Raw genomic sequence first — 12,548 nt, forward strand, 5'->3', positions numbered from 1 at the left:
TTATCTGGAATGGTCTAAGGTCTCCTGCTTGAGCAGAAGGTTGGACTAGAAGACCTCCAAGGTCCCTAACAGCCTCTTCTCTTCTCTTCTCTTCTCTTCTCTTCTCTTCTCTTCTCTTCTCTTCTCTTCTCTTCTCTTCTCTCTTCTCTTCCCTTCCCTTCCCTTCCCTTCCCTCCTCTCCTCTCCTCCCTTCCCTTCAACCAAAATCTCTGGGCATGTGAGGATTCCTTTGAGATTTATCTTGACAGCATTGGGCTTTTTTGGTTGCAACAGGAAGAAAGCCCACTGATGGGATGGGTGTTTTTCTGTGACATATTTTCTTCCCATTGCACCAAAGTTTCTCTGCTTGCCTCCGTATTTCTTTGGTGAAATGAAATGTCCCGTGGAAGGAACTTCTTCATCACAGCATGTCTTCTTTTGGAATTAAACAGAATGGGAATCTGAACCCTTCACAGTATTTATTGGATCAGGAACTAACTGAACAGGCTGCCTTCTTGCAACAGGCTAAGCCGCAAAAGAATTCACCAAGATTACTAACTCCCAAAGCTAACTAAGTTTAGCGTGTTATGTAAATGCAGCTGCTAGCTCTTCAACGTAACTGGTTCAGTGGTTGTGTGAACCTTCATATCAGTGGTGGTATTCTACTGGTTCAGCCCGGTTCACACGAACCAGTAGTAAAAAAAAGTCTAATATCAGCTGAACCAGTATTTCTTTTTTGTCTTCCTTCCGATGATCAGCTGTTCCGATGATCAGCTGTTCCGATGATCAGCTGTTCCGATGATCAGCTGTGCCAGGTTCCCCCTCGCTGTCTTACTGCTTTGCCCAGGAGGCTTCCCTGAGGCCCAGGAGGCAAAAAAAAAATGGAGCATGCGGGGGGTGCTGCTGCACAAAAACATAAAAATAAGCCATGCCCATCCAGTCACCTGGCCACTCCCACCTAGTCACTCCCACAGAACCTGTAGTAAAAATATTTGCATCCCACCCCTACTTAATATCCTCAGGAGGCAGCCTGGTTTGACATCCCATGTCCACATTCCCTCCTAGGTTTCCTTTTGTGGTTTGTCATCATTCTTCTCTTTGTTCTGATGATTGGCAGCTCAGCCTTTAGCAACTGGTGGTTGAGTTTCTGGTTAAACCAAGGATCTGGGGTAAGTAAGTGCCATTTGGCACCAAAATATCATTCGTTTATGTCAGGGGTGTCTCACCTTGATAACTTTAAGACTTGTGGACTTCAACTTCCTAAATTCACACCAGATTATGTCCTCCTCTACACGCAAAGCCAGGGCTGGCCAAAAAAGTAAAGTAAAACTTCATAAAGTTTTATTTTGAAAACATTCCCTTTCCACAAACTTTCCTCTGCCTCTACTTTTTTTTTCTTTTTGACCCAGAGGCAAGGACACAGCCAAGAAGAGACGATAGTGCAACTTTTAAAATCAAGTTTCTCCCTCTCTCCCTCTCCCTGCCCCCTCTCTCCCCCCAAGGTTAATGTCAGTTGTCTAATGCATGGCATTTTCCCAAACATTACTGATGTTCATTAATTACATTTCCAAACCCAAGGGCAACCTTTCCAGCACATTGAAGGATTACTGCTTGGTCCCCCGAAAGGTTTGCCTACTGACTGATAAGAGAAAAAGGGTTATTTGTGGCACACAACTTGCTGTCTATCAACTTCAGGAAGAAGGAAAGGGAAGATATGATTGTGTTCTACTGGTAGTCCTCAACTTACAGCCACCTGTTTAGCAAGCATTCTCACTCACAATGGCACTGAAAGCAGCTACAACTGGGTCCTTGCAACATCCCTTGATCCCCTGACCAAAATTTTTGGCACTTGGCAACTGGCATGTATTTACGATGGTTACAGCATTCCAGGGTCATATGATCATCCTTTGCAACATTCCCAGCAGGCTTTGGACAATACAAGTCGAGGCGGGAAGCCAGTTTTCTTATTTATTTACACACACACACACACACACACACACACAAAAATAAATAAGGTTCATATATGTAAATAAATAAGGTTGTAAATAAGATAGATACGGTAGATAGATAGATAGATAGATAGATAGATAGATAGATAGATAGATAGATAGATAGATGATAGATAGATAGAAAGGTAGGTAGGTAGGTAGGTAGGTAGGTAGATGTAGATATAATGATATAGAGATATAGAGAAATAGATAGATAGATGTAGATATGTAGATATAATATAGAGAGAGATAGAGAGATAGAGATATGTAGATATAATGATAGAGATAGTCAGAGATAGAACGTAGATATAGATGAGATAGATAGATAGAGATATGTAGATATATTATAAATAGAGATAGAGATATAGAGATATGTATAGATGATAGAGATAGATAGAGATAGAGATAGATATGTAGATATAGATGTGCAGATATAATGATATAGATAGAATGTAGATATAGATGATATAGATAGATAGAAATAGATAGAGATAGAGATAGTCAGAGGTGGGCTGCACTTATGTTAACAACTGGTTCAGATATATAACTGATGTTCCTTTTTTCCCCATCTCCTATTTAAGAAAAGAAGAAACGCTTCTCTTCTTTTTTTGCTTCAAATCTGTTCTTTAGAATGCGACCTGTAATCCTCCCCAAAACACAACCTGCAATGCGGGCAGCATCACCACCAACCCTCAGCTTCACTTCTACCAGCTGGTCTTCGGGATGAGCGTGGTTATCATGATTATCCTGAGTTTCATCAAAGGTTATGGTTTCACTAAGCTGACCTTACGAGCTGCCTCCAACCTCCATAACACCATGTTTTACAAGGTATCACTAAACTTCGGTTAACCATCCTCATGCTTCCATTTTTTTTTTTTTTGACAGGGAGAATGAGACAAAGTTAATTTTATAAATCTAATTTGGGGGGTGTGTGTGTCAGAAAATCATCCAACGCCCATCAGGCATGAACAACCAGACCCACACTAGTAGCGTTCAAGCAAGCTACTTTATTGTTCTAGGCCCATTCCACAGGAATCTCCACATTGCTAGCTTTTGCCTGGGAAACATCAGATAAGGCCCAAAGACAAGGGGGAGGGGGGACAACTTGTCCTCTTGTGTTCACATAACAGTTCCAGATATTGTCCCACTTAAGCCCCGCTTTCTAACCCGAACAGTTGCTCTCCAACTTGGCTTCAGCAATTATTCAATAAACTGTGCCTTAATATAGTTGTGTGCATTAATCCAGAGTCCAGTATGACCCATCAGAGAGTTTGTGTCTTGTCCAGAAGATGGAATGGAGGATTGCTTATTCCAAAGTGGGCTACTAGTAAGGATGCAACAGGCCTTCTCGATGGTGGCTGTCATTTATGGATCAATCTGCAGGTCTTCTGAACACAAGCCATTTGCCAGGGGTAAATGAATGGCCCCTTCTATAAAGGTTTCTCTTTGACTTAGTTGTATCTTTCTCAGAATCTGCTAGGACTGGCTCAGATTGTAAATATGATAGATAGACAGAGAGACAGACAGGACAGACAGGACAGACAGACAGACAGAAGATAGATAATAGATAGACAGAAGATGGTCGATGATAGATAGACAGATAGACAGAGAAACAGACAGACAGACAGACAGACAGGGAATACAGCATAGTCAAGGAGGTCAGATCTGGATTCTTTAAGGACAGGGTTTCCCCAAGGCCAAAAGAGCATTTCTATAGAAATCTCTCATGTCCCATTGATCCGATTTTAAAAACTAAAATAAAACTAAAGCTTAGAAAAGACTATAACTTTTTGATGAACTTCAGAGATGCAGGAAATAAAGTTTCAGGAAAGGTTTGTGGCCTGAATCCAATTACAGCTAACAATCTGGTACCGGAAAGTAGTTTTCTTCCAAGTCAATTAAATTCTCTGTTGGATATTGCTTTCCAGCAAAGGATCTGGTCGGAATGTTCTGCTCAAATGATGGCTGGTTTTTCAGACTGGGTTGATAGAGCTCGGCCATCTGTTAAGCGCCTTCCCCTTTCTAGCTGCATAAATTTCATCTTCCAGAATTTCTGAATTTTTTTAAGGAACCCACTTAAACATAAGTAAGAATTATGGGAATTGAAGTCCTCTAACCTGGAGGTCACCTTGGCCGAGGAAGACTAGCGTAAATCAGAGGAGAGCATATGAATTCTAGTTCCATATTTTATGAGAATCTTACAATGTTGTTCTATTATTTTGCACTGAGCTAAAACATTAAAATATTAAGATTTGCACTTAGCTAAAACAGATATTAAGATTCACCCCCCAAAAAATCCCATTTCTAGCAGAAGGCTTTAATTTCTAGTGCTGCAGTTCTAGGTGGGATTTCTTATTGATTACGAATTCTTTCTCCAAGCACATGTTATTAGAAACGAATCGAACCACTCTCTCTTCTTTGCGCCATCGTAAAAGAGCCTTTAAAATCTGTTTTGCACTGATGCTGAAGTTTAGGTGAAACCGGCTTATTTCTGCCATCCAAAAGCTGAGCGCTACGTAAAGGCTTATCTATCGTCTCATGGCATTGTTATTGTTTATTTTATTTTATTTTATATTTATTTATTTATTTAGTCAAGCGATTATAAGATAACACAGTGGCCCCCAACCTTTTTTGTGCCACGGCCCGGTACCGGCATCACAAAATGATCCACGGCCTGGTACCGGCATCAGCACGCATGGCAAGGCGAGCCGAGCGACCGGCCAGCCAGCCGTCCCCCGCTTCTCCCCGCCACCTTCAACTCCTCCTTTGTACCTTTGTCGATGGGCTTCGGGACGGCTTCGGGACGGTCGCTCGGCTCGCCTTGCCTTGGGTGCTGAAAGAATCCTCGCGCCTTAGTTTTTTTCGAAGCCGCCCCCCCCCACCTTCGATGAAACTAAGGCGCGAGGATTCCTTCAGGACCCAAATGCCGCTTTCCAACCGGAAAAGCTCACTGGAAGCACTTTCTCATCAAAACAAGATGGCGGTGCCCAGCAAACCGGCGGCCCGGTAGAAAATGTTCCACAAACCGGTACCGGTCTGGGGCCCGGTAGTTGGGGACCCCTGAGATAACAGGTATAAACATAAACATAGTTATGAATACATGAAATGGATACATATAAGAAAAATAAAAAGAAACAATAGGACAGGGACGGTAGGCACATTGGTGTGCTTATGCACGCCCCCTACAGACCTCTTAGGAAAGGGGTGAGGTCAAGAGTTGTCATTCTGCGTTGTTTGTTGCATATTGTAGTGCTCTCTTCTCCCCCCAAAACACCTCCCCCACTTATCTACAGATCTTGAAGAGTCCAATGAATTTCTTTGATACCAATCTCACCGGCAGAATCATGAACCGTTTCTCTAAGGATATGGATGAAGTGGACACGCGGTTGCCCTTCTACCTTGAGAACTTCCTGCTGCAGTTTTTCGGACTCCTGTCCATCTTTACAATGATCACCATCGTCTTTCCTTACCTCCTCATCAGCACGGCTGTCCTAGCGATCATTTTCATTCTGCTCTTCCAGTAAGTGGGATGCTCTGCACGGGTGGCCAATGCCTTTCATAAATAGATGTTGACAGCAGCAGCACTTAGGCTTCTATACCGCTTTACAGTGCTTTTACAGCCCTCTCTAAGTGGTTTATAGAGTCAGCCTCTTGCCCCCACCCCCAAACAATCTGGGCCCTCATTATACCCACCTCAGAAGGATGAAAGGATGAGTCAACCCGGAACCTGGTGAGATTTGAACTGCCAAATTTCAGGCAGCCGGCAGTCAGCAGAAGTAGCCTGCAGTACTGCACTCTAACCACTGTGCCACTATGGTTCATATGATCATATGACAGATGATAGATAGATAGATAGATAGATAGATAGATAGATAGATAGATAGATAGATAGATAGATAGATAGATAGATATAGACAGACAGATAAACAGACAGGTGATTGATAGATGATAGATTAGATAGATAGATAGATAGATAGATAGATAGATAGATAGATAGATAGATAGATAGATAGACAGACAGACAGGTGATTGATAGATGATAGATTAGATAGATAAAGAGACAGACAGATGGGGGATAGGTAGATAGATAGTAGATAATAGATGATAGACAGACAGACAGGTGATTGATAGATGATAGATTAGATAGATAGATAGATAGATAGATAGATAGATAGATAGATAGATAGATAGATGATAAACAGACAGACAGGCGCACATGACTGCGCACAACATACCTGCATTCCATCACAGTATTTTTCAGAACACCATCCAAGACCTCAAACGAATTGAGAACCTCAGCAGATCCGTGTGGCTCTGCTTGATCACATCTTCAATCCATGGTCTTAGTACGATCCATGCCTTCAACAAGACAGAGGACTACATCAATCGGTAAGTTTCCTGCCTGGTTCCAAATCCTGCTGTTGTTGGGGTTTCCTCCCGCCCTCTTTTTTCACTACCCATCTCTCCCCTCTTAAGTACTGGCTGTTTTACTCTTTTCGACCTGAGCACCGATCTCGTACCTGCCGCGAAATTGATGAAGCCTCTCCGCTATTGTGCTCCCTAAGTGGGAGATATCCAGTGGTTTTCCATTTGCAGAAAATGCCGAGCTGCGGGGAAGCTGCCTGATTGCCCTATGGATTCTCAGGATGGCCTCTTAAGTGCAGCCGTATATATATGACCCCCCCCACGAGAGCACTTTATATTCTTTCACAACCATTAAACTATTGTTAAGGTCTGGTTTCTAAAGCAACGGAATCCAACCTTCGAGTCTTCTGCCCATTTCTGGCAGAACCGGAGGCTCCCTGGAAAAGCCTCTAACCAGTAACTCAGTGGGAGGATAGGCTGCCTTTTCTGAGCCAGTAGAATAGAGGAGAGTTGGGTTGTTTTCTCACTATGCAACCTAACAGGGTGGGCGTGGCCATGGTGGGTGTGCAGTCTAGTTGGCCTCCTGCACAATGGCAGGGGGGCCATTTTTGTCCTCCCGGGGCTCCAGAGGCTTTCCTCAAGCCTCTGGGAAGGCAAAAACAGCCTCCCTGAGCTCCGGAGGTTCTCTAGAAGCCAGAAATGGGCCCATTCCTGGCCAACCCGAACTTCCGGGAGGCCCATTTTTCGCCCTTCCACATGCCCTGCATCCAAAACAGGCTGCGTGGGGACTCCTGGGAGGGTTGGGGTGGGTGGGGTGGAGCCAGCCAGGAGTGGGATTTGGGGGTTCTCCCAACTGCACAGAATCATAGCTAGGGGCTCTCCCGAACCCCTTCGAACCCCCAACAGCCCACCCCTGAATCTATCGCTTCTTCTAGGGTCATCCAACCATGGTTGGCTGAAAAGAGCAGTAACGAGGACAGACTTCATGGCAGTTTAGTGATAGATCGGTGGAGAAAATGCTTTAGCCCTCTTTCCCTAAGAGAGCTGTAATGGTACATGGGAATGGCCTTGGAGTCAGGAGGAAGAGTCTGAAAATGGTCAGATAAGCAGCATTTAAGCCCACAGGAGGGATTGGGGTGGAGAAAATATCTTGGAAGAAACCCTCCCTAGTTTTCAAGAGAGTGAAATTAAGGGAGGGGTTTTGTAAAATTTTAACAATACAATTAGTACTTATGGTAGGTACTTCATGTCTAGTCTACCTTCAAGGGCTGACAAAAGCTTACAAATACTTTGTGTAATAAGCTTGTCTGACAAATCTAATGAGGTCACTTAAATACCTATAAAGGGACACAAAACGTATTAAACTTAGGAACCTTGGTGCTCTCTGGACTCGGGGTTCAGTTGTTGTAAACATCGAAGCTCGGAGAGCGCTGAGGACCCCACAGTTCAACCCCGAGCTACAAATATTCTCTTCCATCAGTATATTAAAACTTCATGACTTCTGAGCTTCCTCGGCATGTCCTGACTTTGAACCAGAACACGTGTTAATTGAGCAACTAAGCTAAGCACGTTTTGCAAGTCCTGCCATGGAGACTAGAGACCTGATGTGGAGAAGGTTGTGGGATCCCACCACCATGGGGTCCTTGAGACACAAGTTGCCCTCTGCAGCCCTGCTCCTCCGAGAGAAAAAAGGAAGCTCACATTAAAAGAAGGAAGAGGTGGAGGAGAAAAACATCCTACCTTTCCCACCCTGCCCAAGGATGCAGACCCTAATATCTTTTTTTAAAAAAATTGACTACCATCTTATTCAACCAAAGCTAAAAGTCAGTAGCTTCTTGGATTGACCTTCCTATCCAAGCTGCAGTCTCCACTGTGGATTGTATGAATATTCATGGCTGCAGTTGTAGTTTTTCGAAGAGAGATCTTGGCAGGATTTCCCTTACCGTCAGGGTAGTCCCAATTCTCATCACTGCCCAGAGGAAGCAGACGATACTTACAGGAGGAGGAATTTCTTATTTCTAATACTGCCGTTCAGTTATTCGGCCTCTCTACGAAGGAGAAAGGAAAAGAGGTGATAGCTAGAAGGGAGATAGAGCCCTGACATAACACACATTTTGTGCATGTGCCTCAAGAAAGGTTCATGCCTCCTCCTCCTTTTCCCCTCCTCCTCCTCCTCCTCCTCCTCCTCCTCCTCCTCCTCCTCCTCCTCCTCCTCCTCCTCCTCCTCCTCCTTTTCCCTTCTCCTTTCTCCTTTCTCCTCCTCCTCCTCCTCCTCTTCCTCCTCCTCCTCCTCCTCCTCCTCCTCTTCCTCCTCCTCCTCCTCCTCCTCCTCCTCCCTTTTCCCTTCTCCTTTCTCCTTTCTCCTCCTCCTCCTCCCTCCTCTCCTCCTCCTCCTCCCTCCTCCTCCTCCTCCTCCTCCTCCTCCTCCTCCTCCTCCTCCTCCTCCTCCTCCTCTCCTCCCTCCTCCTCCTCCTCCTCCTCCTCCTCCTCCTCCTCCTCCTCCTCCTCCTCCTCCTCCTCCTTTTCCCTTCTCCTTTCTCCTTTCTCCTCCTCCTCCTCCTCCTCTTCCTCCTCCTCCTCCTCCTCCTCCTCCTCCTCCTCCTCCTCCTCCTCCTCCTCCTCCTCCTTTTCCCTTCTCCTTTCTCCTTTCTCCTCCTCCTCCTCCTCCTCCTCCCTCCTCCTCCTCCTCCTCCTCCTCCTCCTCCTCCTCCTCCTCCTCCTTTTCCCTTCTCCTTTCTCCTTTCTCCTCCTCCTCCTCCTCCTCTTCCTCCTCCTCCTCCTCCTCCTCCTCCTCCTTTTCCCTTCTCCTTTCTCCTCCTTCTTCTGCTTTCCTCCTCCTCCTCCTCTATCTCCTCCTTTTCCTCTTTGTCTTCCTCCTCCATCTTCTTCATATCCTCCTTTTCCATCTTCTCCTTCTCTTCTTTCTCTTTCTCCTCCTCCTGACTGCTAATTTCTGCATTTCAGCACCAGCCTGCTGGAGATGACACTATCACCTCTTAAGGTTCCTCACCTGCCCGCTATTAGTGTTGGTGGGAGTGTTTTTGGTGGAACAAGCAACCAGCAAGAACATCAAGGAACTACCAAGAATACTCCCACCATCACTGATTGGGCAAGCCACTTACATAAAGAGAGCAAATCCCATTCCCTTCTAGCATTGATGATGTCACCTAGTTTGGTAGTGAAACATCTGTAAGAAAACCACCAAGCTCAGAGAGCATCAGGTTCAACCCTGAGCTACAAATATTCGCTTCTATCACTCCAAGGCAACTATTGAACAACTGATTCTTACTTTCCTTTCAGTTTTAGGATCTTGAATAACGAAAACTCAAACCATTTCCTTATGTTTAACTATGCACTGCGATGGTTTGCATTGAGGACAGATATTCTCATGAGCTTCATGATGTTGACTGTAGCCCTGTGTGTGGTCCTCAGCCATTCTTCTATCAGTACTGCAGAAAAAGGCTTGGCTCTATCTTATTCTCTCCAGGTAAAAATTTGGTGGGTAGGATCTTCAAGTAACTCATCCTTCATTTTCCGAGTGTAGACTGGGGTGATATTAATACCAGAAAAAGAATGGGTTTACAACATGTGAATGAATATTGTCAAGAGCCTGGGAAATCAGGAGATTCAGGAAGTTCAAATGAGTATAAAGCTTTATTGCAAGCTTAAGTTCTCTACAAGAATCTGGCCAAGTAACTGTTAAGAGAAATCCATAGGAGTTGAGAATAGCAAGGAATTCAAGGAGGGCTGGACTTAGATCTCATGCAGGCATCTCCTGCATCTCTCTCTCTCACCTTCCAACAAGTTCAGGAGAGTGAGAATATACAGGCACACAAACATGCACATAGAGAGAAAGGTGGGGGGAGAGATTTGTAACTGCAGGCTGTCCTTGACTTGCAATCACAGTTGGGACCAAAGTTCCATTGCTAAGCAATGCAGTCATTAAGTGAGTCACACCTAATTTTACAACCTTTTTTGCCACAATTGTTAAGCAAATACAGCTTCGTTTATTGATAGAAATTATGCTTATATATAGCACCATAGAGCAACAAAGAATACAGTCACCATGTGCTTTACTCCTCAACTGTTTTAGTGAAACAGGAAACAGGAAACTCTACTTAGAACAAAAGAGCATAAAGAACATAGCATGGATGCAAACTTGTAGACACTGCCATCTACTGGCTGAATACTACTTACTTATTGCATAGAAATATATTCCAACAGTAAGTTCCAACACTTAAGTTAAGGACTTTGCTTGTCACAAGGCACCTGGGAAGGTCACAAATAGCAGTCATGTGACCCCGGGATGCTACAACTCTTGTAAATGCATGCCAATTGTGAAAGCACATGAATCATGGTCATACTGACTATGGTGATTATGTGTCCCACTTAACAAACATCTCAGTTAGCAATAGTTCAAGTATGGTCAAAAGTCAAGGACTACCTCTGTACCTCCTTCCATAAAGAATGGGCCTGAAATGATGAAAAGCTTCAGGAGAAGGAAATGGCATTGTATTTTTGTATTGAACTCAGAATCAAATACTGAGACTTGGAATTCTTCCATCCTAAGCCCATCTCCTTTTTCAAACGCATACTGCAGCCCCCAAAGCGGATTGTTAAAAACATCCACGGAAAAAAGCCATGTGCAGCTTTCTCTGTATGGTGGGTCTCAGGATACCAATTTAAAATAACACACACACACACACACACACACACACACACACACACACACACACCAAAGCAAACCCGGCCCTCTGGTAGAACACTTTCCCACCTACCACTTTACTATACTCCTGCAAGTTTTGGAAGCTTTTATCTCATATTTGGGGGAAACCTGCTCTGTCCTTTGATATCGTGGCTTTATCCTCTCCTGGCCAATATATTCTGTATTGAGCCAATGATGCTCAAAAATGCAAATGGCCTAAGCCAGTGATGGCTAACCTTTTCATCGTTGCGTGCCAGAAGTGCACACGAGTGCCTGTGAATGAATGAATGCATGCGCTACACCTCCCCTGTCCCCTGCGCATGCACGTATGACCCCTCCCGTGTGCCCCGCCCACCCCCACGCATGCGCGGCAGATATCGGACAATCAGCTGGCTGGTGGGAGGCATGCGCACATGTGCAGTGGAGCAGTTCCAGGCGACTGCTTGCATGCCAGTAGGAATGGCTTTGTGTGCCACTTCCAGCATACGTGCCATAGGTTTCCCATCACGGGACTCAGCAAACAATTTGCCACAGGTGAGCTGCCTTTTCTTTTAAGGTATTTTGCTTGCATGACAGCAATTTTAAGGACAATAAAAATTACAACTGCATGGGTATCCCCCAATTATGACTGTTCATTTGGTGACCGTTCAAAGTTACGACGGCACTGGAAAAAGTGAGTTGGATGACCATTTTTCATATTTACGGCCGTTGCAGCATGGTCAGCTGATCAAAATTGAGAGGCCTGGAAATCGGTTCGTATTTATGACGGTCACAGTGTCCCAGGGTCACGTGATCCCCTTTTGCGACCTTCGGACAAGCAAAATCAAGGGGGGAAAGCCAGTGTCAGTTTTCCAAGTGATGAAATCCATTTGAAAAGAAAAGAGCAAAGTCCATCTTCCAAAACAATTTCTTTTATTTAGGAAAGCATCAAATTGGCAACATCTATTGTAATTCTGGATCTGACACAACCCGGAATTATACCACATAATATTGGAAGTTAGAAACAGCCCCCAAAAGTCACATTCCCCAATAGAAGTAAATCAACGTTTGCCTGGTGTCATCAGTCTCTACCTCCAGGTCTCAGGCAGGGTCAGCTTTTGTTCCCACGGGAAGAAGAACCACCCAGCCTAAACAATTCTCTCTCCACTCCTCCCACCGTAGGAATGTGGCAAGCTTGAAACCCTCCCCCATAACCAGCAAAGAGAAAGAAAGAAAAGGAATATATAATAAGGCTAAATAAAATGGATGTGCATATGTCAATTTCGGGCTTGACAGCCAGATTCACTTAACAACTGCGTTCCTAACTTAACAAATATGGTGATCCATGTAACAACTGTGGCAAGAAAAGTCATAACATGGGGCAACACTCCCTAAGCCAATGTTTCACTTAGCAACATAAATGTTGGGCTCCGTTGTGGTTGTAACTCAAGGGCTATTTGTACATTTTTCATGCAATTTTAATCATAATTTTAATAACTGATCTACTCCCGTTGATCCACCCTTCCAGCACA

At 44.4% G+C, this 12,548-nt stretch overlaps 1 protein-coding gene across 1 annotated transcript in view; it reads left to right on the top strand.

The window, feature by feature from the left end:
- LOC113417530 (ATP-binding cassette sub-family C member 12-like) overlaps window positions 1-12,548 on the top strand; it is a 59,795-nt gene that overhangs the window by 30,595 nt on the left and 16,652 nt on the right. The window contains exons 18-22 of the mRNA XM_087971791.1: window positions 1,045-1,148; window positions 2,598-2,795; window positions 5,261-5,487; window positions 6,219-6,356; window positions 9,633-9,819. Coding sequence (XP_087827917.1) covers window positions 1,045-1,148; window positions 2,598-2,795; window positions 5,261-5,487; window positions 6,219-6,356; window positions 9,633-9,819 — 854 coding nt within the window. The remainder of the gene's footprint in view (window positions 1-1,044; window positions 1,149-2,597; window positions 2,796-5,260; window positions 5,488-6,218; window positions 6,357-9,632; window positions 9,820-12,548) is intronic.

The sequence above is a fragment of the Notechis scutatus genome, chromosome 9 (genome assembly GCF_049901735.1).
Source record: "Notechis scutatus isolate UNSWTSFEM ecotype Mainland chromosome 9, rNotScu1.2, whole genome shotgun sequence".
Lineage (NCBI taxonomy): Eukaryota > Metazoa > Chordata > Lepidosauria > Squamata > Elapidae > Notechis > Notechis scutatus.